This window comes from Peromyscus maniculatus, chromosome 6 (genome assembly GCF_049852395.1).
Source record: "Peromyscus maniculatus bairdii isolate BWxNUB_F1_BW_parent chromosome 6, HU_Pman_BW_mat_3.1, whole genome shotgun sequence".
NCBI classification, from domain to species: domain Eukaryota; kingdom Metazoa; phylum Chordata; class Mammalia; order Rodentia; family Cricetidae; genus Peromyscus; species Peromyscus maniculatus.
In genome coordinates, this window is record NC_134857.1 from 41648846 (window position 1) to 41675593 (window position 26748).

General features: G+C 42.0%; 3 protein-coding genes across 15 annotated transcripts in view; 1 reads left to right on the forward strand and 2 right to left on the reverse strand.

Moving 5' to 3' along the window:
* Gpr171 (G protein-coupled receptor 171) overlaps nt 1–14165 on the reverse strand; it is a 37840-nt gene extending 23675 nt beyond the window's left edge. Inside the window, exon 1 of the mRNA XM_076574128.1 lies at nt 14070–14165. The gene's annotated coding sequence lies outside the window, so the exon portion shown is untranslated. The remainder of the gene's footprint in view (nt 1–14069) is intronic.
* The window catches only part of Med12l (mediator complex subunit 12L), a 346663-nt gene that overhangs the window by 134601 nt on the left and 185314 nt on the right, over nt 1–26748 (forward strand). The window lies entirely within an intron of this gene.
* Nucleotides 1–26748, reverse strand: part of P2ry14 (purinergic receptor P2Y14) — a 49205-nt gene that overhangs the window by 8405 nt on the left and 14052 nt on the right. The window contains exon 1 of one of the 3 annotated variants that reach the window (XM_006994652.4): nt 14070–14209. The exons of the other annotated variants lie outside the window; for them this stretch is intronic. Coding sequence (XP_006994714.1) covers nt 14070–14072 — 3 coding nt within the window. The 5' untranslated portion in view covers nt 14073–14209. Of the gene's footprint in view, nt 1–14069; nt 14210–26748 lie in introns of those variants that run through there. 3 annotated transcript variants of the gene reach the window in all.

Below are 26748 nucleotides of genomic sequence, written 5' to 3' on the forward strand. Positions count from 1 at the left end.
GACTCCTATGTGATAGTTTTTTAAAGAAATCTTATTGTATTTTATTTTGTTGTCCTGTTATCCCCTAGAAGCCTGTTTGTTTTACACTGAGAGACAGAAAGAGAGTGGGTCGGGATGGGGCAGAACTTGGAGGAGTAGAGGGAGGGAAAAGCGTAATCAGGGTACGTTATGTGAGAAATACTTATTATTAAAAGGAAGAAAAAATAGACAAGATGACAAAGACATTACTTTGATGGTCTAATATCTGAACAGTCTTATCTTGTCTTTAGAAGATGATGTGATGTCCTGATGAGGGGAGGCCTACTAGAACATCACGTCTCCGCACACATAAAGGAAATGGTCATATCTTGGTGTTAACTATGAGCAGGAGTGTGAAATAAGATCATAGTGAAAGAGAAAGACAGCAGCCTGGAGTGTGACCCGGCACTGCTGTTTTCCCTGCCCTTGCATCTCACCTAGTTGACTCACCTTCTCTTCCTGCCTTAGCCCGCCGAAGAGCAGAGAGTAGGCATCGCAACAGTGGGAGAATTGAGGGCCCCTCAAGGTAACTGAGAAATGGAAGTGAGCGTTTGCGCCCGTGTCCTTGGGTCTGTGTGCAGCCTCTTCATGGCTGTGCTGGTCCTCTAGGTGGCTGACTTTGTGTAGTGGAGGTGCTTAGGTGTCAGGAATGTACAAAGTGTTTCATGTATTACAAATGCTGTATTTAAGAAAGATCACATGAGCCAGGCGGTGGTGGTGCACGCCTTTAATCCCAGTAGAGGCAAGTGGATCTCTGTGAGTTCCAGGACAGGCTACAAATCTACACAGAGAAACCCTGTCTTGAAAACCCCCTCCCCCCCAAAAAAAAAAGGATTAGTGACTGCACTTCTTGAAACTCAATATTCATAGCATGTCTTCCCCCTGTCTTGGGTGGAACCCTTCTTTGTTTCACAGATTTAGGTGAACAGGAATGAATAAATGGTATGAACTCCTTCAGCCTGTGTCTACCATCACTTCCATGTCTTGGTATAAAATTCATAGCAAAGTATCGGGTTTGTGCAGCTTAAAGGCAAGTCAAGTAGGGAGAACACATAGCTTGCCCTCCCTTGATTACCCGCCCCCAACAGCAAGAAAGAATGAAATGTGGTGATTGATTGACTGTGGTGTAGGCTGCTTACCCACTTGTTCCTTAGAGCCTTGTAAGTGTGGGATCATGTGCTATTATTGTCAAGTTGAAGACTGTATGTAACTCCAGGGCTCTCTTTGTTGCCTGTCCAAAACAGTGCTTACTCCAGAAATAGGTTTATCATATCAAAAAACGTGCTTACCTCTAAGCCCATTCCTCATTTTCTGTGTATTTATAGTTTTTCTTGTGTATGTGTACTACCCTCTACATTATGTGTCTTAATTCTTTCTCTGAAGAAGAGAAATGGTTCCTTCTTAGCATTTTGATAACACATGCAATATTTCCCTGCCACCTTAATTTTTTTGTCTTTATTAAGTAAGGTCTTCTTTTACGGAAGCAGTTCAACCTAGTGAGTCCTCGTCTTGAAGTGCCCTAAATTTCATCATTTAGAATCTCGTGTTACAAGAGAAAAATGAATTAAATAAACTATATATCATGCAGTTTTTATTTGAAAAAAAAACTTCTTTTAGTTTTACTTTTTCTTAAAAAGTAAATTATTTTAAAAATTAAAGTGTGTGTGTATGTGTGTGTGTGTGTGTGTGTGTGTGTGTGTGTGTGTGTGTGTGTGTGTGAGAGAGAGAGAGATTGCATGCACATGAAAACGCTGGTGCTGACTGAAGGTGCTAGATCCCTGGATCTGGAGTTAGAAGTGATTGTGAACAGTCTGATGTATTGGGGACTGAACTTGGCTCCTTTGTGTGAGCAGCGTTGTCTCCTCACTGCTGTGCTCAGCTGTCACTCCAGCCCCGAGAGCACACTTTGATAATTTAGCCTGCATCCCTGTGAACTATTTCAGCATGTGTGTTTGTTGTTTTTGTTGTATTAACTCTTGCTTGTCAATGCTGATTGCAAACTCTTGGGTAAAACTGAGCAACTACTTTGAGTATATTGCCGTGAAGTATTTAGGATATACATTTATTTAATAATATGTTGTTTTTGCCAGGAAATCGTAGATTTAATGTTGGTATTCCTTGTTTTTCAAGCCCTTTCTCTTTTGCCATTTTGTAGAATATGTAGCATCATTCCTGACTTATACCTGCTAAATGCTGTACCACCATCCTTCCTTCCCTGCACGTCTGTGACCGTTGTTCCCAAGCAGTGCCACATGGGAACAGAGCTGCCCCTAGTTTAAACAGTGCATCGGGGAGGCTGCTGTGTGGTCTTTGTGCATTGTCTTATAGGAAGACTGTAAATTTAGCAAAAAAAAAAAAAAAAGTGGTTGAATTTGATTTCACTTGGGCTAGCTTCTCAAGCTGTAACACATACACATCACCTGGGGATCCTGCTACAGTGAGAACATAAGTTGTATGGTCCTGGAGTCCAGCATGATAACTGACTCAGGGATCTCTGAGTGGCATGTTTATTTGTTTATTCTTAAAGTATACAAGAAATATTCAATAAACTGTGGAGAGGATAAAAAGATACATATTTTCTATATAGGGACTACAATCAGGACGGTATAACCAGGTAGGTTATCTCCAAATCTAGGCTCTTTCTTAGTTTATTTATTAATAATTTCACTACCATCATCGAACAATTTTGTTATCTCTTAGACTGTAGATACAGAAGCCTGCTTGAGAACAAGTGATAGTGCTCATCTTTATTTACTAGAACATTCCTGAAAGATCTTGAGATTGTTTTAATGAAGAGATCAGTTTGGGTGCCAGCCTTTTTCTCAGGAGACAGACAGCTTTTGTTTTTTGAGACATGTCTCCTGTTGACCTGGGGCTTGCCAAGTAGACTCTGCTGAATGGCCGCCGAGCCCCAGGGACCTGCCTTTCTCCTCCTCCCTCGCACTGCGATTATAGGTGTGGTGGTGTGCATGGTTTCTCACCTGGGCTCTGGGATTGAACACCTTCCCTGGCTGACGCAGCAAGCACTTTGCTAACTGCACACTCAGCCTCGCTGATGAAAACAGTTCATATTTCACATGTACCATATGCACGTAGCCCGAAAGTGATGGATTTGCTTTCAGTCCCACCTTATCAATATCTCCTTAGGATAAGCCCTTTCATCCTGTTCTTTGTTCACCTCTTTCACAGGAACAATCATGATGTGTCCTCCTGCCTTTGTCTAGTCCGGGCATGAAAATGCTTTAATAAAAGTTGCTTCTAATAAATATTTTCTTTCACCTGATTCTTTTTCAAAAGGTTTGTTTATTGCCGTGTGCATGAGTCTGTTCTCGTGTGCATGTGTGTGTCAGTGGAGGCCAGGAGAGGGTGTGTAATCTTTTGGAGCTGCCTCATGTGGATGCTTGGAACTGAACTCCGGTCCTCTGCAAAACCAGCAGGTGCTCTTAACTGCAGAGCCATGTCTCCAGCCCTCTGACTCTCACGTTAATAGAAAATAGTAAAGGTGTTTACAGTGGTACAGGCCCATACAATTCTAGATTTTCTCACTTTCCTTTGGCTTCTCCCTTTCAGTGCTATGCCCCTCTCCTTTGGTGTCCTTATTCTAAGTGGTTTCTGAGGAATTTTATGTTTTTAGATACACTACAATATTGTTTTAAAAGTATTTTAAATTAGTTAATTGAATTTTATACCCTTGGGTCTGCCCTCAAATTTCTAGCCTTTTCTGGGTATTTTGGAGCTCATACCCTGACCTTTTGTCCCTACTTGTCTTGCCCAATATTTTGACGCCGAGGGGTATAAACAGTTGTCTTTGCTTCTGAGGCACAGACAGACAGTGGCGTGTTGCAAGTGATTTCAGGGAAGAGGCGCAGTCTGCCTTGTCATGCTCCCATTTCTCAGAAAGTCTTCTGCTTGGCTGTCTGCTGGGGTCTCACAAGAGCTTCTCTAGCCACACTCCACACTCTTCACGGCCTCCTTGTGTCTTCTCTTGCTCAGCCAGTGGAAAGCTTCTTTTCGCCTTTGCCCAGAAGGAGGACTCCTTTTACTTCCTTAAGTGCTGAGGATATTCAGGGTTTGGCCGCACATGCCCCAGAAGCCACTGCGGATCTCAGTTCTAAGTTTCTTGCTCTTTCCTCGGCTGGCCTGTGTTCTGACCTCTGCCTCCTTTGATAAGACCTGCTATAGAAAGTCTGTGTTCCTGCTGAACGGTGGCACCTAGCCCTCATGTGTGTTCAGTCCTTACTCTGCCAAGATCCCAAGATCATCCATTTGTTTGCTTACTAAAGACATCAGACCATGTCTGCTGTGGAAACCGCTAGTCTCAGAGACCTCTAAGGGAGCTGCTAAGCTACGTGGCTGAATAAAGTGGCACTTTAGAGTTATGAGGGGCCTCAATGAAGGAGGAAGAACCTATGTAGCCTCAGGAAACATGATAACAGGGGAGCCTTCCGGAATATGTGATAACAAAGATTGGCATGTGAATTGGCTTTACGAGATGAGGAAAGGCACGAAGGGTATTGTGATAGAGAATGGTACAGGATCAGGCATCAAGACACAAGAGATGATAGGACAGTAGGGACATGGATTACTTAAACATTCAGGTAAAGCCTTGCCCAGGAGTCACTGTTAACTAGCATCTTACAGATTAGGAAGCCAGTGCTTACAGTGGTTGAGTTACCAAGTTGGATAGGGTAGGTTATGCATGTCCAAATGGTATTTAAACTTAGACCTGTTTAGTGCTGTGCTTCAGAGGTAGTGTAGGGGGCACATGGCTAGCATGTGTACATGCATGCATGTGCATGCACATGGGGTCCTTCAGTTTCCTGGAGTCCTTTTAGGAGGCAGCCTTTCTCTTCTGAAAAGGCATGTATTTACATTCATAAACGGGTTGGCTGTTTTGTGTTTGTGCTGTGAGGTGTTGAATCTCTCCAGTTTCTCTTGTCATCCTCCAGGCACTACTGTATAGAAAGCCTCCCTTTTCTTTGCCAGCTTCTAAAACTGTTACAGATGTCCCGTTGACTTTGATTTTGATTCAGCCCCCACCTCCCGTGCTAATGTCTAAGACTCTGCTGCAGGAGAAACTCAGAGCTGCTGTAGAAATTGGGAGGCTGCATGGATTCCCTGAGTTCCCTGTCAAGAGGAAGCCCGGCTGGCTGCTGCTTCTCGTCTTTGGCCAGTTTTCTGTGTTGGTAGATGTCGGCCTTGCATAGGCCTAGCCTGACTTGTTTAGCTCTTGGCCACTGTAGCCTTCCAGTTCAGTGATCCACATCTCTTGTCATGGGGAGTTGTTAGTTAGCTCTCTCTTGAGAAATACCTGTGTGCTCTTAGGCTGATGGGCAGACCCCTAAGAACTTACTCTTCCACCAAGTATAAACTTGAGTCTATCTTGACTTCCTTCTAGTCCAGACTTCAAAATTCAGGAAGAAAAAACTGTACATAGTCAACCTTTGATTATGTGCAAGACAATCAGAGGGATAGGAGCAAGATTCGTGTGGACAGTAAACTGATAGTGTCCAAAGCTAATGTTGTAATTCTAACCACTTCCCCAAACACACTTAGTGGAACTTGCAAAAACATGAAAGTCTGCCACATCCGGCCCATCTGTGAATTTTTTGTGTTCTGTGTCTTGTGATTGGGTCTGCAGATCATGGGAGATGCTCGTGGAGGAGGGTGGGGTGTGGAGATGCAGGCACTTGTCCCCTCCAGAGCATGGCCCTGCTGTCCTCCAAACATGAAGCTCTGGAGCCACAGTTCTCAACCCCTGGGGGGTGGTGTTGGTGTTGCATGTTAGATATCCTGCATGTCAGATATCTTGTATAGCCAATATTTATATTGCAATTCATATCAGTAGCAAAATTAAAGTTACAAAGCTTCAGTGAAACAATTTTATGGTTGGGGGTCACCACTACATGAGGAATTATATTAAAGGGTCACAGCATTAGGAAGGTTGAGAACCACTACCCTGGAGGCTGTAAAATGGCAATACACTGCTGACCTCTACACCACAAATCATATCTGGATAGCCCGAGTGGTGCTGTGGTGGAATTTAGCTTGTTACTTTTATACTAGTCAGTATTTTTTAGCCTTGGACTAAACACTTTGGTGGGTGTCTAGCTCCTTGTTGATAGTCTGTTGTGTGCAGTTATGTCTTCAGCCGCAGCTCTGATCTCTATCCACGCAGCTCTCATCTCTATCCACTAGGTGCCAGTAGTACTCTGGTTTTCTTTAGACGTGGCAATAACTGCTGAAACTGGAATGGCTGCTTATTGGTGGATGGATGTGATGTCTCTCTGATACAGGAAGATAATCTAGGTGTCTATTTGCTACCAAACCTTAAGTGTCTATCGAATACATCATTATCACTAAAGATGAGCACATCATTTACTGCTCTGTTAGAATAGTGGACAGACTATCCAACATAATGATTGAATGAATGCACACATGGGAGGTGCACTGAGTTTTGGTTAGAAGTGTGGCTCAAGTTCTTAATAGTTTTGACATTGTAATATATGCTAAGTGCCTCTATCAGAGTTTGCATCTCTAAATTGAGAGCACAGTAGCTACCTCAGAGGGCTCCTGTTTCTGTAAGCATCAAACACCTGGCACCAGCAGTGTGTGTGAGTCAGTGGGAACATCTCAGTGAGTGAATACACTAACAACAAGCAAACGCCTCTGGAAGGCCTTGTCTCCCAGCCTCTTGGTTTCCCTTGCTTCTGCATATTTATTTAGGTTGACATTCTTTTGCACTGAGATACAGGGCCTCAGGAAGCACAGGAGACCCTTTGTACACTGCCCTGAGCTCACCTGGGTGTGTAGCCCAGCACTTTCCACCCCCGTGTGTGTGTGTGGGTGATGGGAGTCTTCACTTCTGATGGCGCCTCCATTCTTGTTACAGGAAGGTAGCACTCAGGAGTTAGAGTGAAATGCTTTATGCTTTTTGGGCTTTTTAGGGCTTTGTGCTCTCATTCAGCACTCAGTGCCAGCCCAGTCTTGGATGAGACGGGCACGGGGGTGTGTAGTACTGCCTTCAGAGGTTCTAGGTCTGATTACTCTCTGGAACTACTAGGCTAAGCATCCTGGATTCTTGATTTTTTTCCCCCTCCCGGAAGTATTGTTTTTGGAACACAGGGCTCTATTCTCTAGAGCCATGCAAGGAAATGAATCTCTGACCTCTTTTGGCCCCAGAGAGATGGTGTTTGCCTTTCTCAGTTATGCACTCAGACCTTCCAGCTGTGGCACTTAGGCCATCAGTGGATAGCCTTTGGTTGTATGGGTAGAAAACAAGTTTCTCTTTCCGAGAAAGCAATGACTTTCCCTCTAGCTAATAGCAACCACTGAGTGCGTGTATGTTTAAGATTCAGGATTAGATAGCCAAAGGGAAAGAATATAAATGTCTAGGACAGTTAGTGGGAATAGAAACAGTGTACAGACGCGGTTCCCATATACTTTTAACCCTGAGGTGGTGTGTACTCTTTCCCTGTTCAAATTATTGGAGGGACCAGTGACCTCTGATTTTAATAGATTATATTTTGACACTAGCTTGTAAAGTGAGCAATGCTTAAATGAATGTTTTACTAAGTATATCATGTGATAAAAGAACAAACATACTCCTTTGAAAATTTGTAGAACTGAAGTGTGGAAAGTACACCTTTCCACAGCCTAAAGGTGGTGCTCAGGGTGCACTTAATCTAAGACTGGCTTTTTTCCTAATCCTTGACCTACAGACTAGGATTCACTGTTGAACTAGTTATCTTTCCCCAGCATCCATTTGGTATTATTGTATCCTACCTTTCTAGTAGATTTTAATAGGGTCACTCAAGTATCTTCAAGATGAGAAAGCAGTCTTCATCTTGCCATGCTCCATGGCAGCTATCAGATGCTGTTTCACCATTGCCTTGAGAAAGTGTTTGTGTGTGAAAATATTGATGATAGGCCCTCCTTTCTGTTGGTGGCTATAGCTGTAACATGTATTTCTTGCTTATGATTTCCTTGAACCTTTTTTTTTTGGGTTCAGGCACATATGTGTATAGGCACATATGTGTATGTGTGTGTGTGTCTGTCTGTGTGTATGTATTTGTCTGTGTTTGTATGTGTGTCTCTGTGTATGAGTGTGTTTGTGTGTGTGTATATGTCCGTGTGTATGTATTTGTGTTCGTATGTGTGTCTCTCTCTGTGTATGAGTGCGTGCGTGCGTGCGTGCGTGCGTGTGTGTGTGTGTGTGTGTGTGTGTGTGTGTGTGTGTGTGCCGGAGGATGACATCTGGTGTCTTCTCATTTGAACTGAGAGCGCACTGATTTGATCAGTCATGCTAGCTAGCCAGCTTGCCCTGGGGATGCTGTTTAGCTTTTTAAGCACCAGGATTGCAGCCACGCTGCCATGCCCACCCTGCATCTGTGTAGTGCGGGGGATCTGAACTCAGATCTTCATGTTTTGTGTGCAGGTACTTTACTGACTGAGCCGTTATCCCACCTTTCCTTAGATTTTGTGAAACTAGCCAGAAAAGGTTTTCTCTCATTCCTCTTTTCTTTTTAAAAAATATATGTTTGTAGTAAGGATTGCCTGTACTTACCTCCTTCAAATTTTTCTTCTGATGCTAATGCTTTCTTTTATATTTTGAGTACCTTGCTTTGCCTAGGTACTTAAGATATAAATCTTTCCCTCAAGATATAAATGTTTTCAAAGTCCATAATATTTCTCGGAGTAGAAAACCTAGAGACCCAAAATGCACGAGAGAGAGAGAGAGAGAGAGAGAGAGAGAGAGAGAGAGAGAGAGAGAGAGAGAGAGAGAGAGAGAAACTTAGATCTTGGGCTTGGCAACAAGTGCCTTTACCTGCTGAACCAGATTTCCAGTCTGAAATAATAAAGTTCCCTCTTTAAAAAAATTAAAAAAAAATATGTGTATGGGCATTTTATCAGCACACATGTGTGCACATCGTGTGCCTGGTGCTCATGGAGGCCAGAAGAGGGTGTCAGATTCCCTGCAACTGGAGTTACAGATGGTTGTGGAGTTACCATGTCAGTGCTGGGAATCAAACCTAGGTGCCCTCTGGAAGACCAGTGAGTACTCTTAACCAGTGAGCCATCTCTTCGGCCCCAAATGAATTTTATCATAGATAATTTCACAAAGTTGACTACCAGGACTTAATGCCTAGTTTAACCGAGTAGCCTAAGGTATTATAGAAGGAAAAGAGGTAAGTCCAATGTATATCCTCAATCTTTGTGAGGTTGAGGGAGCTTTTCCTCCAGTGGCTGTGCTGAAAGTGGTTTCTTTTCTTTCCGTGTTGCTGAAGGCTATGTTAAGTCTCTTAGGCCCCACTAACTTCAGTCAGTGTGCTGGAGCAAGTTACTCTGCACTGGTTTGTTTGTCTAAACAAACTAGTCTGAAAAGCCCTCAGTGGGATTTTAAACATTTCTCATGCGCTCTTTTCCTGGTTAGTTGATTGAGTTTGAAAGGTCATCTTAATCGGGCAACCCGCTTCCTGACTAGACAGGTCTGTTGACACCTGCATTTTCTGCACGTGCCTCGGGTACCTCTCCTGATAGATTTCACTGGCAGCTTCGCACTTTCCAGTGAACCAGGCTTGCCTTGCCATGTCCACTTTGTTCCACCTCCAGGCATAGTACAGAACAGCACCCCCCCACAGCTTCCTGTGAAAAACCACCGACTCCCCCAGTCCCAAGACTGCTCTCTGCTGTTATTCATGCACCAAGAGCAGAGTTGGTCCCCTGTGCAGTGTCCAGGAGGTACAAGGCCTTAACCGCTGGGGTCACATAGGTGCTACAGAAACCCCTTAGCCCACAGCTCCTTTGTATACTCCACTGTTTGAAACTCCATGACTGCATTATTTGAAATCTTTTTAATGCTGTCATTTATGAAGCAAAAATTCCCTTCCTTGAAAAGATATTCTATTGATGCCAGTTATTAGTCAGTGCCCTTGATGTTGAGAATAAGGTAACCAAAGGCTCTGATATGGTCCATGCCTGCTTGGAGCTCAGAGTTTTTATGGTCCTGGTCTGAGCTGGCATTCTCTTCTTTCTTCCCTGCATCCCCTTGAGTTTACTCTGTAACTCTCTCAGAGACCTAGTTTCTATTCCCAGCATCCACATGGTGGCTGGCTCACAGCCATCTGTAAACTCTAGTTCTAGAGTATCCAACTCCATTTTCCGATATCCGAGGGCAGTGACACACATGTGGTGCATATACATGCATGCAAACAAAAGAGTCACACATATAACATAAAATAAATACATCTTTGATATTTTCAAGCTCTTCCCGTCGGTATGAATACCAGAGTCCCAGAGGTGAGCGGCATGAGTGCAGGGCTTGCTGTGACCCATTGCTTAGGAAGAAGGCTGTGCATAGTGTGTGACAGACAGACAGAACATCTCAGTGTTCGCTGCCTTGTGCATGAATGTGTTCACGTCGCTGCAGGCAAGTTAAGCACTTAGCTATCACATGACGAGTCTGTTCTGAACCTTGCGAGTTTTAATGTGTTCCTTTGTAATTTGTCACATCCTGTAAGTGAGATCAATGATGTAGATATCTTTGGATATAAACTAGAATAATTATGGCTCATGATTTATTTTGCATTCTTATCAAAGTGGTCAAGCACGGTTACTAATTATTAATTTTTATTTCCTTCAAACTCAACAACACAAAAAGCCAGTCCTGTGACTGTGAGTCTATTCACGCAGCCAGCGCCTGCCTTTGACTGGCCATGCTTCTCTTCTTTCCCTGGGGTCTAGATCTTGTCTTCTCCGGCTTTTACTTTTCTGTTTTTAGAGTCACACACACACATATATATTCCTAAAAGTTTATGATTTGTATGTGATATGCATATGCAGATACAAAGTTTTGATTTTCTAAAAATATTTTTATCACATTAATTTATTGATTAAGTAAGGCGGCATGTATGCACAGTGACAGTATGGAAGAGGAAAACTCATGGGGGTCTGGTTTTTTTTGCCATGTGGGTTCTGGAACCAAACTCAAGTCCTCAGGAGTGGTAGGTAGTAGGTGCCTTTACACAGTGAGCCACCTCGCCTGTAATCTTTTGTGATTTTTGTATTATCATTATACACACACACACACACACACACACACACACACACACACACACAAATACATAAATTCTGATTTTACATGTACAGTTTAAATCTCTCTTGCTCTAAATGTTTAGGACCAGCAGTGTTTCAGATTTCTGTGTGTTTGATTTTTTTAAATGTTTTCATACACTTTAATGGTAAGGTGTGTGTGTGTGTGTATCTGTTTAAGCTGACAACCTAAATACTCACTAAGTTTCAAATTTGAAAGCACTTGAATATCTTCTGATTGTTGCAACAGATTTGCATCTGTGTCCTACACACTGTCCATGTTGTTAACTGTGGCTGTAATTTATTCATCTGGGTTGTATACTCTTGTCCAGTTCATTTAATCAGTTTCTTTCAGATAGCAGAATTACAGAAAATTATAATTTGCCTTTATGAGCTAAAACTTCCCAATACTGTGACAAGGTACTAGTAACCATGTCAATTCTGCTTTTAACATGGTAGAATGGATGTCTAGACTTAGAAAGTTCTTTATGAATGTTTATTATTCAAATGATTAGCCTAAGAAACAAAAGTAAAGGATCTGTTTAAGCACTAAGACCGAAGGATTTCAGTGTAACAAAATATAAGGTATTTGTGTGTGGAACTCAGCGACATGCTGCAGTCACACTTTAGGAAACCATTGTTGCTGCCTTCTGGTATCAGAAAAGGAACTCCAGAGGCCGGAACACTCCTCTCTCATCTGATTACTCGTGTGAAGTTAGATCTTCACCATTCTTTAGCAAAGACAGCATTCTGAGCCGTTTATATGATCCATGGATCTGAGAACTGCCTGCCTTTTGTAAACCAGGTATTAAATAGATGTGCCACAATATAGACTAATGTCACCTCTCTATGTAAAATCTTTTTGAACATGTACTGTTTAGGTTAATACTGATGCTCTTTTAAATTGCATTAAATTTGATATTTTAGAACTTTTCACAATTTTAGTTTGCAACATAGAAGAAGATCTGAATGGACATACTAACAAAAGCTCTTAAAGAATCTTCCATAATCTTTAACAGTGAAAGGGAATCCTAAGGGAAAATGTTTGAACATTCTGGATACAATATATTTAACTGTCTTTTCTAATAGAAGAATTTAAAATTGTGTTTGTTACTTCTAAGTATACTGAGCAATATAAATACCACAAAAGACTATCACGTTGATGAAGTAATTAAACAACACAGAAAAAGCTCCTTAGTCCATGTCTGGTTCCTCTGGATCTAGAGTCTTTTGTTTCCTTCTTGGATTTTTGTTTTACATATATACATACATAATCTATGTATATGTTGGCTGAGCATGTAAATCAACACACTTCGCTCTCCTGTCTACCTCTCATTTCTTTTTGTGTACAGCCACCACCTTTATGGATACCTGCCTAACTGAACTCCAGGTTCATTCCTTTGAGTCCAGAAGGACTGACCAGATTGTGTAGAGTGCAGGTCTCACAGGGCAGGCTGCACTCAGTGGACCTGGGTGATAGCTGTTCACTACATGTGCTTTGGCCCAGGGTTCAGCTTTTTGTAGGACTTATATAGTCTTTAAGTTGACATTTAAGGTTACATTTCTCCTTAGTTTCACAAATTACTTTGTAACTTTCTCCATGTTTAATTACACAAGTTGGGTAATTTTGTGTTGATGTTGCTGTTGGTAGTACTACCCTTCTCTTACTGAGTTAATAGTGCACAGGATGGGAAGAAAATTCAGTTTTTAATTGAACATCCACTGTGTGCCAGGTACATCAACCTGAATTTTTTGTTGCTGTTGTTTGTTAAACTTAAACAGTAGGTGATGGGACAGAGGTGTGAAGCAGGTTAAAAAGTTAAATCCCAAACAAATAATACCAGTCAAGGTCTCATTAGATCAAGATTTAGCTGCTTATCTGCAAAGCTTGCTTGCTTTTGAGTCCCAATAATATTGACTGTTTTCTATAAATGCGATTACTGCTCTTGTTATGTAAACATCCAGCTAAAGGGCTAACCTGTTCTGCACAGTCTTGCACTTCACTTCTGTCCATGCATAAATCACATATTTTCTTGGACCCAATCATTGTGTGCTAGAGACAAGGCAATAGATTTGAAGCCGATGGTTATTTCCTCTGAGCAGTATCCTTGCCCTTTATTAGACAAGTCATCTTGTCCCTGAAACTTGCTGAACTTGTTTTCAGATTGGTAAGACAGAGACTTAAAGAGATTTTCCCTATGTCATCTGGCTGTTTGGAACATCTGGTGATCCCATAGCATGAGTGTGAAGTCTTTAAAGGTGGAGGGCTATGACCTCTGAGCTCAGTACAAGTAAGTGTTACTAGGAGCCCCTCCACCATATAAAATCATGCAGTGCCGTGACATCTCTTTGCCTCTGTACACATGACAGCAGCCAAAGGCAGAGAAAGCCCCCCCCCTTTCTTATTAGAAAAAGCAATTAAATTGCAGGTATCTGCTATTTTAATACACCCTCTCACCCCACCCCCCATCAATGACAATTTCTTGTGGTTAGTGCTAATACTTTAAAGTTGTCAGTATATAGTAAATACTGAGTTTACTACTTTAAAATATCTTTTTCAGCGTGAGGACATGTTATGGTTCATTAGTTTAAATCTCCCTATTCAGTTGCAAGTTTACAATTTTTCCATAAAATGGGACTTATTAACCTAACAATCTTTAGGTAGCTGATAAACTAGAGTATAATATAAGCATATTTTATGTTAGAAAATTGTTAGTCAAGACTTACTTTACAATTTATAGAAAAATAAATCATAGATTGAACTTTATAAATATATTCTTCATCCTTGCCATCCCCAAATTAAAACTGAAACCTCTCTTCCCATGTTTGTTAAGTCTTGGAGGAAAAAAAAAAACAGAACTTAAGAATCAAGGAAATGAAAATTTAAACCTGAAGACAACAAGTACTATGAGGCCAATTTAATTCCTGTTTCTTTCTTTTGAAATTAAAATGTGACTCACCATTAAGTGCTCATCAGAAGCCTAGGCATTAGTGTTTCGGAGAAGACTATAACGACTTCCTCACATGAGGCATCTCACATCTGGCTTCGGTTTTGGTGGGGTTGTGGCCTTCATGCTCTGTATTTGTTTTCTTCCTTGAGCATTTTAGTTATTGGACTGCCTGTGCGCTGAGGATTGCGTCATAACCCAGCTGTACTTGTCCACTTTACAGTATCAGATAACTCAGTTTAACCCCTTCTCTGCTAAGGCACATTGCTGTCCTGTAGGAGCTTTCATAGTCTTTTACCGTAGCCTGAACTTGATGGAATTTTCCTACTCACCAATCCCTCCGGTCTCTACAGTCCTTGTGGGTAAGATTGGATCAGCAACAGAGTATAACCTCTGACTAGTACTGAGGGAAATGAGCTTTGCTTTTTGCCTGGGCTGCTTATGTTGACAAGTGGGGAATGCTGCATTAGCTCTCAAACCAAAACATTTTCAAGTGCTCTCTGAAATGCTGACTTCTCGCCAAATGCTTAAGTAATCAAACAGTACAGACTTCCACTAGCCTTAAGAGGTCAGCTCTAATCTGTGCTTGTATAAGTTGGATTTGATGTAAATTTGGGTAGGGTTACACATGCTCCTGGCCTGACCAAGGATGAACAGTGTGAGAGGGTGTGTGGCTAGGGAGAGGAACCCAGCTGGCAGGAGGATGGATTGTTCCCATGTCTAGCTGTGACCTTTTCTGTGAGGATGTAGTAATAATAGCTACGGCGTTCTCTGTTTGGAAGCATTTTCAAGATTTGAGTCTCCTGATTTTAGCTAACTTCTTGAAAGGTTTTTTTTTTTTTTTCTGGAAAATTGAAAATTTATCTGGGAGTAAAGCGTACCTGTGTACTTCTGCTCTAGAGTGGGAGGACTGTGCATGTAGGTGTTCACAGGAGCCTTGACCTGTGTTAGCAATGTAGCAATCAATGATCAGAGAGTAGTTAAGAGGGTCCCAGTCTCCCTGGGGACATGAGTGCCCTGTCCTAGGGATACGTTGGATGCTGATGGTGCCTCGTCTGCACCAACCTTTAATGGTACATGGGGACTTTCTCCCGTTTGTCAGTGCAACTCCAGTCTGATTTTGGACATCCCTGTTTCCATCTTGGCTTGTTGCCTGACTGTAGATTCTGAGTATTTAACAAATTGTTTCCATGGTTTTTTACTTTTTAGGTGTATTCTGGATCAGCACAGTAACAACCCATCTCTCGGTGCCAGTGCACGCAGGTCCCCCATGTGCTCAGGGCTGATTTGAAGGCTTCTGGTGTTGGACATGCCTCATTTCCTTTACTCTTGATTAAATAGCTCCTATTTTATTCCGCCATTTTGTCTCCTGCCCCCTGTCTTAGAGAAGAGAAGTGAAAAGGTTCCTCAAACTCCTCCTTATCTCCGAAGCAACTATCGACTGCTCTGGTGACTCCTTTTGCAGATGCACTGAAGAAGTGGTTCCCCTGACCGTCTTCACTTCCCCTCTCCCTGTAATCTGTCTTCCTGTGACTTCTCTGGTTCGCACAAGTCCTTCCTCGCTGCCCATTGCTCAGTCTTCCAGTTACTTTAAAAGATCCGCACTTTAAGGCAGCATTGTCGTCTCCTTGGAATTGTGAAGATGCACACAAAAGGCCCCACCTTGACCGGTTTTGTTTTCTGAAATGGTCCCGTTGTGAATTTCAGGCTCCCCTTCAGCTTCCTCTGTGGACCTCAGCAAGCACGGAGCTTGTAGCCCATGTGCCTCAGTACTGTGGATGGCGAAGGTAGAGGTGTGTGTGTGCCCCACACCTGGCCCTTGAATGTTTGTTTGGTTTTTATTAATTTATTATTTTGAGATTAGGGTCTCTCTGCGCTAAGGTCAGATGCCTGATCCTTCTGCCTCAGTCTCCTAAGTCCTGGGATTGTGGATGTAATCCACCACACTCAGTCTCTCGAGCATTTCTGAGGGCACCACTGTTCAGTGACGTCAGTTTTAGTCACACGGTCATCAAACCATTACCTTCGTTTTCAGAACTCTCTTCATCTTGTAAAACTGAAACTCTAGCACAATTACATAACTATTTTTTACTCTCTGGAGAGTGCCACTCTGCTTTCTGTGTGTATGGATCTGACATCACTAGGTACTGTAGATACGTAGAATCACATAGCCCTTTCTTGGATGGCTTATTTCACTTAGTATATTATGATTTTCGTTTAGCATGCTGCAGCATGTAGCAGAATCACACTCCTTTCTCAAGCTGGATAAGTTTGCATCGTGTGTACACACCCCTTTTTGGGTTCTCCATAGACACGGTCATTCATCCCTTCTGCCTGTTGTGTGTCCTGAGGCCATACAGATACTTGAGATTTTAGTTCCGTGCTTTTTAGACACAGTAACCTCCTCTGAGTGGTGATTTTAAATATTAAGTGGAAAATTCTATAAGTAATTCATCGGTGGGATTTATATCATTCTGAATGGTATGGAGTCACCTTAAAAGTAAATGTTCAATCACATCTTAAGCAGACAAACAAACAGAAGACCTTTGATACAGTTTATCTTTTAAACAACATTGAGATAATGACATGACCCTAACAAGCTGGTCTTTGATATGTTCTGAGTGTTTACTGTCTCTGGAAGCACTACCTTCAGACACATCTTCACCCAGGATGTAGGAAGTGCCCCTGTCTCTTGCCTTACCCCTCATACAGAGTATCTCATTCTCCTTACAACAACAACAACAACAACAACAAGAGAAAAGGGCTGTTCATACCTCTCCATCTAGCCAAGCAGCTGACATTTACTAGCTACCTTCAGCATGCTAGATGCTGTGGGTGCAACTACAGCTCTGGATGAGCTGTTCTTCATCATTTTGTCCTAATGAGATCTCGAGCTATGAGAGCAGGCATGATTGGTCAGTGACTTTTCTATCTTTATTACTTACCATTTTGTATGCATGAGATTAAAAGAATATGAAAGTTAAGATGTGTTGGTTTTCAGTTTCTCTTCCGTGTATTGCTTGCAACATGTATTTTGTAAATGACACTTCTGCATGTCTGGGAAAGCCACAGTGAGAGATTAGGTGCTCACTTATTTCTGAAGACTGGTGATCTACAGCATAAAACACAACTGTTTCTTTTAAAATAAATACTTGTGTGAAATACAGGAGTAGCTTTGTTTACCCGTAATTCACTAACTGCTAGAATTTTCCCAGATAGATAGAAAGCCTTGAGTAAGATTCATATATTTTTATTAAGATCAGGAGTTTGGATTGTGTGGCTCAAACTTGGTTCACTTTCATTGGCTTGGAGTAGAGATGCATTGCAGAAAAGAAGCTAGCCTTGCATGAACATAAGGTAGACAGGGGTTGAGAATCTCTGTTCATAAGTGTTCTATATTTTTGTGAACTGAAGGGATAACTGATAGGGCTTGAGGCCGGAATCTATAAACTTTACAAGTTCAAAGTTACATAGCTAAGGAATTGCATGACCAGGGACAGGACATGAAGTCTGTCCAGTGAGATAATGTCAGTGTTTGGGATTGAAGATCCAATGTCAGATAAAATTGGCTGGTTTAAATGTGGAGATGTGGGAGTATCTAGCCTTTGACATTACCACATGACTTATCACCTACAAATATTGGACCTGAGATGCATGCAGCCTCTAGGTCACAAATTGGATGTGCCTGGTAGAAAATATATTCGTCCATACTAATTTGAGGCACACCTCTTATTACTTTGTTTTACTTGGTCCAATCTTTCCTTTTTTTTTCTTTTTTTGGTTTTTTGAGACAGGGTTTCTCTGTATGCAGCCCTGGCTGTTCTAGAACTTTCTCTGTAGACCAGGCTGGCCTGGAACTCACATAGATCTGCCTGCCTCTGCCTCCCAAGTAAGGATTAAAGGTGTGCGCCACCACTGCCAAGCTCCAGTCTGTATTTTTATACTAGTCATCACTTGCACTAACTTCCATCCCAGTAGACTCCCTTTTCACTCCCACTCCCAAGATGGAGTAGAGTAACAATATCATGAAGTATGCATTTTGATGTGAGTTAGGCCATACCCCATTTCCCAAACATATCATACCTTTTGCTACTACTGTTCCTTGTACCCTTCACTGGAAGAAAGTCTGTTCCTCACCTGTTGAAGTCTTATGTATCCTCAAAGCCCAGCTCATCCTCTTCCTTTTATTCCATTCTTATACCTTACTACTGAGAATGGAGGAAGGACGGGGTGGCTCACCCCACTATACTCTGTGATGCCTCATTTATATTCTGCTTGGTTTTGTTTTGTCCCAGATGGTAATTGGGGTCTCTGCTGGTTTGGGAGAAAGAAAGGTCTTCTGCCGGTCCTTTCTCAATCTGATTCATGAAGTCATTTGGCTACTCTGGCTTGGAGGAGGGACAGTACCCACAGGCTGCTCAGATTGGCTTCCTGGATGTGGATCACTGTCCCTTGCTTATCATTCTATGGACTTGGTCCTTGAGACTAGCAGAGAAAAGAAGTCTTTCTAGTACGGGAAGGTAGCTGGCCTTTAACCACTGACAGCTCCATGCTTCACCCATCTAAGAGACTTTGATTCTCAGTTCTTTTTGCTTTCTCTTAATAAATATTAAACTGATTTAAAATGTCAGTCCAAGTCATGCATTTATGTTCTTTAAGAAGTCAAATAATTTGATGGAATTCAGGATGAAAACAGTAGATCATACTCCTTCCAGCCTTAGTAGCCACTTTCTCTTTTAGCTAGCAATCTCTCTCTTTCTACATAATTGTAGTTTGAGGCTCTGTGGTTTATTTTGACATTTTTTTAAATGGGGAAAATGAAGATTCGTCTTTATTCTCTGTTACTCTAGATAATTACATCCACTATTTTCAGAGAAGTTGGCATCTTTTGTCCACATTGCTAGAGCAGGGTGACTTTTATCTCTGGCCAAGGCTCTTGACTTGATTTCTAAGCATTGCACTTGCCCATTTGCCTCCAGTGACCAGGTAAGCCTTGCCCAATGTACAGGAGATGACACCCACTCTCTCATCCAGGTGGCCATTTCACATATACATTAGTTAAGATATGTAAATATACTACAGTTTTGAGTATATTTTATGTTTGCAATCTTAGGTGCTCCAAAATCACAAACGTTTTGACAAAACACAATGAAAGATTTCACATGTGACTTCATGTGATAAGACCCTGTATAGCACAGCTTCACTAAATATACAATGTAAAATTACCTTCAGGTTAAATGGGTAAGAGGTGTGCAAAACTTGGGTTTCTCATATATAGATATAGTCTCAAATATCTGAAATTTTACAAGCACTCCTAGTTCAGGGCTAAGAGATACTCAGCCTATGTAAATCTTAGCTTTTATATTTTAGTATTATATTTCTGCTGAAAGTATTCAATCCAATTCATTTACTTACACACACACACACACACACACACACACACATCATTGGATCAAGGCTTCCTAATATTAGTACTCAATAGAAACTTGTTCTGACAAATCCTTGTGGTTAATCATTTTCTCCTGTATTTCACAGCAGAAAACTTATAATTGACTGGTCTTACGTACTTTGCTTTTAGCCATTTGTAGTCATGGTGGCCTCTTAAAGTCTTCCACATGCTATGTGGATGCTTCCAAACTACCTTTTCATTCTTCCCTTCCTGCTTGGAACTTGTCTGCTAGCAAAGTCCCATTTGGGTTCAGAAGTTGCCCCAAGTCCTGAGTTACAGAGAACCATGAGCTTGTTGTATGTTTTCTCTAAATCTCTTTTTCCTTATATGTAAAATAGTTCTACCTCCCTTGTTATGGTTGCTGGAACATTCACAGGAAGCATGGTGTCTTGTCTTACTGTGATGTCTAGCCAAAATAGGTGGTCAGTAAAAGCAGGGCCTCTTGATACTATTATGGGTTGTCACCGTTGTTTTTCTTACATAATACTGTTTCTTTGGTGAAATGTGTGGTGCAGCAGTATTGTATTTAGTGCTGAAAACCCTGTCAGACAGCTCCCTCCCACATGGGCCGTAGGAAAAAAGTGATACTTGAATTTACTAAATAATCTCTCACTTTCTGCCAAATCAGAGACCACATACTGGGCCCGCATTACGAAGTCTTTGTGGTTTGTGAGGACTTAGGGTGTTTAAACTTCTGTTGAAGGCAGCAGAAGAAAATAAAGAGGTAGCTCAAAGCACAGCCTCCTCCAACAATAGGAATCAGGGTCCTCTGAAGAAAGTGGGCACCAGAGTTGCTCACATTTTCCATCTGTTTGCTCAGAACCACTGGAGTGGTTGCTAAGAGACCTTGTCCAGGAGGTGTGTATCTCCCCTTTCTCTGTGGCACATCACCTCTAACTCCAGGTTAGTCCTTGTACTGTTGCCAGTTGGCTTGTTGCAGTTTAAATACTTGCACAGGATCTTCCTCTTGAATGTTGGTTTTTAGACAGTCGAAGCGGTTGTTGACCTGTATTCTTAGTGATCTGAGAGGCAGTGTGTTTGTGCGGTTAGGAGCGCAGTCTCCAGAATAAAGGTTTTTAGCTAGGAAACTGTCTTGGCCACACATTGCTGTCTGTGCTTGGGTTCTTTACGTTAACTTAACTCCTCTGTGCTTCAGTTCTTTACAGATTATCCCCTATACAAAAGGAGTGATGATAGCCACCTCAGAGCGTTCTTGTGAGGATTACTGTGAGTGTTGGGCACTTTAGAAGAGCAAATATGTGTTGCCCTCATCATATGATCCTATGAAAACATGAAGAAAAGAGTATGTGTTGTAGTGTTGCCTACCATTCCTAAGTGGTAAAGAATGATTGCTTCAAGAAAGCATGGCTTTGAAAAGGCAGTTAAATACAGCATTTAGGGATCCACAGAACAGTGCTTTGCAGATCAGTGCTTCTGTCCATGGCTGCCTTCTGTCCATGGATCCTTTTCCTTCCTTCCTTCCTCTTATTCCCTTTAAGTACCTTATGTATATAGAACTTTTTTTAAAATTCAATTTTAGTTTTCCTGACATGAAGCTTTATTTTTAAAATAGTATTTATTCTCTCTCCTCCCCCCCGCCCCCCGCCCTGTGTGTGTGTGTGTGTGTGTGTGTGTGTGTGTGTGTGTGTGTGTGTGTATGTCTGTGTGTACATGTCACCGTGTGCATGTAGAGGTCAGTGAACAACTTTGTGGAATTGGTTTTTTTCCTTCTACCTTTACTACATAAGTTCTGGGGATTGAATTCAAGTCATCAGGCCTGTTTTAGCAACCCCTTTACCTAACTCTGAGCAATCTCACTGGCCCATAAAGCTCTGCTTTGGATGGACCTAGATAGCAAAGGTACAAATTGAGCATCATACCATTTCACTCTCTGTCCTTGGATGTTTTGGTGTGTTTACGGGCTAATTTGTGTGACTCATTTCTTCCTAATCAAGAGGCATAAAACTGCTTAAAGCCACCATGAGGTGAATCAGAAGGATCTTCAAGCAAGATAGGAGCAAGTTCTTTAGACCCTCAGGTTATTACTTTTAGGGTGCTCTGAGGAGAGGATGGATCCTCAGAGTGGGTGGGTGAATGAGATGGTGGGATGATACTGAGATTTTCAAGGGCTCTGATGTGGTTTCACTTAATGAAAAGTTCAGGATCATTTCTCTCCTTGAGTTTTTCATTTCCCCTGCTAGTTCCTGTAGTAGTCTAAAATGTTCATAAAGATGCCCTGGTTCTAGAAACACGTTACAAGATGATGTATCAGCGGGCACACGTGTGTCTTTGTGTATGCTTGTGGACTGGGTTCGTGCTTTTGTTTTGAGCCAGCATTCCCTTCCCTTTCTAAATTGTAGTCTTAAACAGAATTCACGTGAGTGAAGTAAATGAGCTTATGCCTTTGGCTGAGGAGGCTGTGGTTGCTGCCCTAAGTATTACTGAGGTTCTTTGAGGCAATGGAAAATAGTTGGAAGCAGTATTGCTCTGAAAATGCCATTATCTAGACTGAGCTCAGCCTGCAAGTCCCAGCCATGGGCCTCACAGATGTTCTTGTAACTCAAAGGCATCGATTGACATCTAGAAATTGAGGTGATAGTAATAGAGAAAGAATGTATTAGATTGCTTATTTAGAATATGCAAAACTCCAGTAGAACAGACAGTTAAATAAAGCTTGTTTTCTTCTGACTTCACCATGACTGATGGTGTTGTGGGGTCTGCAGAACTCTGCTTTGTCATGTGACCAAGAGGTTGGGATTTCCCTTCCCCCTCTTGTTCCCTGACTATGCAGTACAAGGTGCTGGTGTGGTCAGCTGTCTTCGTAGGTCTGAATATTTAAAGCTGAACAACCCGTGGATTCTGGGACAGGTGGTAATTTGACATTGAGGACAACTTTGTGGAATCAGTTTTTTTGCTTGAACACCTATCTTGTATCTCTTTCGTGATGTTTGGAATTCAGGCTTACAGTCTGTACAGAGGTTCATGGAAAGAACTACACCTTCAACAGATCCTTCTGCAAAGCCCATCAACTCAGCAGCACTTCAGTGGTTGTGGGGAGGTTGGAATGTTGCAGGCTCAGAGTCTAGTTACGGTTTATCTTGGGCTGTCTTGAGCCCCTTATCAGACATTCCTTGCCCACCTCTGTGTTTGACTAATATTCTTGTGTCTATTAGACGCAACCTTTTGGGATGAATGAACAGACTACCAGTCCTACCAACCAAAGGCTAAGAATAGTATCTGAGGCCTATTTACAGTGGATTCCCTGCTTACTGTTACCTGCTTGCCTGATGTTTTCACACGTGCTGAAGTGTCTTTATTTATGAACTTCTTTGTTCTGTAACTCTAAAACCTTTATGAAACTGCTGTCATATTTGACATATAATTTAGAATAACTGGAATCTGTGTACCCTGGCCATGTGACTCATACTTGGTTAGAATAAACTGCTGTTCTCTTTGAGGTGAAGTTGTAGTTTCTCATTGACACTGTTACACATTTCATGCATGTCTGAGATGGGCTTGGACTTGCAGAAAAGCCGCTGGGTCAGCTCTGTGTGTGCACGTGTAAGCCATGGGGTCAGTAGAATCTTGGCCTTTTCAAATCATTACCGCAGTATTTATTTATTTCCCTAAGTGATACATACACCTTTATGCATATGTCCATTGTATAATTTATTGCCAGTATTAAATAAGTTTTTTAAAAATGGTTTTTAAGAGCATTCAGTAATTGACATTTTAAATATACAAAAAACAAGGAGTGTTAGTAAGTGGGCTGAGAGAGAGGACGGTGTCTGCCTGTTTACCCTTCTGTGGACCTCAGTGGCTGTGCACGCAGCATCTGGCTTTCTGTTGGAAGTAGAAGCTCTCTTTGAACCAAACTTAGCTCTTCTTTATGCCTTAGAATTTAAGGAGCTGTGCTTGCTATAAAGCCCAGGAATGAATTGGAAAGATTCACCCACCACAGACAGGCCTCACCAAGAGAAGAGAATGGAGGGACTCGATGACTGGGGTGTCATGGAGTGTGAAGCAGCAGAAGTGAGCTGGTCTGTCTTGGGCAAACCAGGGGACGTGTTCACCCAAGACATGTTACACTCTGGAGAGTTGGAATAGGATTTTTGGAAACTAAAATATTTTGAAGGACCAGCACTTCACTGTTGCCTAGATGGACCTCAAGGCAGATCTGCCTTCCTTCTAAAGTGAGTGCTGTCGTCCAACAGGGTTGACGTGTACCAGGAGCCACTTTGCTGAAAGTGTTTGACGTATAGATACTCTGTCCGATTCTTTCATCTGCTACTGGAGAGTCCATAGCATTTCTGAACTAGAGCTGAAAGACCAATGTCTACAGTGGTTGCCCACCTTTTATTGTGCTCTGCCCTGTTGTGATTCTCCCTCCTCTGAGCTTTCCTTTCTCTAAGACTCAGGTCTTAATTGTAATGTTTTGGAACAAATCCTGGTTTTGCTGTGTGATAGAACCTTTTGTTACAATATATAAATGGGTTTTGTAAGCTCTGTAAAGGGTGTGTGTGTGTGTGTGTGTGTGTGTGTGTGTGTGTGTGTGTACAGGTGTGTTCCTAATACTTTGCATTTCACTGATGAAGCACAGCCTTCTGCTTGCTTCACTGGATGATGCTTGGTTGGCCTGGGAGGTGGGTGTCAGGTCACAGGAGTATTGCTGGGTGTGAAGAGTTCAGGCTCTCTGTATGAAAGTGGAGAAAGGAACCTGAGGAAATCGTTTGACACCGTGCGAAAACATTACAAGCTCATGATCACTGCTCATTTCCTGTGACCCTAGGCCCAGAGTCTTATTACAGCCTGTTTCTAATGACATCTTCCCAAAGCACAGCCCAGAATGTACCAGCTTTGCCCTCTGTTGATTGCTTTCCTCAGTAGGAACATTAGGGCCTAATCCCTAAAAAGTAATAAGTAAAAGTAATTTTACCTTGTAAATGACTATATTTCTTTAAAGTGCCATTCTTGCTTTAATAAACTAAATTGCCAGTCACCATTTCCTCATTTCAAGTGCATCACAGTTGTTCTGTGGCTCTCCCAGTTCCTGGTTCCTCAGGCTGCTCTCTGAAGCACCATGTATTTACATGTTGCAGAGGAGAAACTACCTGGTGATCACTCCATAGTCAGTGGTCAGGTGGCAAAGGCTTTGATTTTTTTGGGGGGAGGGGCATATTGATCTTCTGAACCCTGTATTTATGTAGTAAGTTCTGATTCAGGATGGAGTAAGTTTCCAAGCTACATTGTACTAGTAGTCCCTGCCCACATTTGAAAGCCCCTGCACATAGGAAAGATTAGGAAGGTATTTTGCACATAGACGTGATGGGGAGACTATCCCCACATAAAAGGTTTGTGTATGTGGTGGGTGAAGTAGGGGGCTAGTGATTGAGGTTTCATAAACGGCTGCTGTTTTGTGCTAGCTAATACCCAAACTAGTTCTAATGCCATCTAATGGGCTATAAGGTACTTTTTAGTTTTTTAAAAAGATTTATTATGTATATCGTGTTCTGCCTGAGGGCCAGAAGAGGGCACCAGATCTCATTATAGATGGTTGTGAGCTACCATGTGGTTGCTGGGAATTGAACTCAGGACCTCTGGAAAAACAGCCAGTGCTCTTAGCTTCTGAGCCATCTCTCCAGCCCCTATAAGGTACTTTTAAAAGTTTTTAAAAACATTATTTTACATTTATTTTAGTGTGTGTGTGTGTGTGTGTGTGTGTGTGTGTGTGTGTGTTTGCACATGCACGCTCTAGCATACAGATGGAGGTCAGAGGACAGCTGATAGGAGTTAGTTTCCTCTTTCTAGGACGTAGATCCATGGATCGATCTCGGGCTTTGTGGCAAGCACCCTCTCCTATGCAGACATTGTGCTGCTCTGGAATATAACAACTTTAACAAATATTTTCTGAAGTGAGTTGAACTGTTAGGTGTAGCCTGCCTGGAATTATTGACATTGGGGGAGAAGGTGGCATGCTGGAAGTAAAGTAGAGAGTGGACATTTGTTTTCTTTAGATCCTTTCTATTTGGGACTGGTTGCTTCCCTTCAGAATAAAGCCTCAATGCCCCTATCATTCTCTAACATGGTAACTGTCAGCCCTGGGTCTGAGCAGGACCGGTACTGTCTAAAACATTGCTGGAATTGACATTCTTGAGGACTGTTGCATTCTGACACTCCAGAAACCTGCTTTAGGGATGGGCCCTAGGAATCATAATTAAAAACCTGTTAACACTTGAGAATCACTGTCAAATCAGTAGTTTTCTGCAGTTTTGACTTGAGAACAGACTTCAGAATTTGATGGAAACCAGAATAAATTTACAAATAATGTTATTTATAATACAAGAGATTGGTGAATCCCTGGCTAAGTGTTGTCATAGAAACAGAGCACTTCTTTTTTAGAACTCATCCAACTACAGTCACTGTATTTTGAGTTGTGAGTGATTATTTTCAATTTTTTAAATAGCCTTGGAATGTAGTTTGCCTCTAGCATTTGTGAGGCAGGGGTTTATATGCTGGCCCCAGTGGTGACACTAGGCCCTGTGATGAATAAAAAAATGGACCGATGGGTGGCCCTGACATCTGGCTGGAGCAGTATAGGCCTCTGCTTGCTCCACCAAAGCTAAGAAACGGTAGTGCCTCTTTGTGATCCCTGTACCAATAGTGTGAAAGGGATTTGGTGAGTGCAGTTTTACTCTAAAAAACTTACTTTTCCCCACATTTACAAAGGATTGCATGAGCTGTATAAACAAAATAGAAAAAGAAAAAGATCACATCAGATTTATCCTCGGGTAACCAGTTACTATGCTGTGAATAGTAAGCTAAAATATGAAGTCACTGGAGCATAGTGTGTTGTGCCTTTAAGTCCACACTTGGGAGGCAGAGGCAGGTGGATAGCTGTGTTTGAAATTAACCTGGTCCACATGGCGAGTTCTAGGCCAGCCAAAACTACATAGACAGGCCTCGTCTCAAAGAGCCTTATTAATTAATTAGTTAGTTAATTAATTAGAAACTCACTTGGTGACTTTGACACTGGAAGGTGTTTTTATCCTCCAATCACACACTAGGAAAATGATACCTAAGACTTCTTTGGTAGTGTACATGGCACATAGATAGCTGCTGTGTTAAAGCCCTTATTAGCACTACCTCGTTAAAACCTGGCAGTGTACAGGGTAGGTGCTTTCAATGTCCCCTTAGCTAAACCACGAGGTCAGTGAGGTCCCATAGGGGAAGCATTGTCTTGCA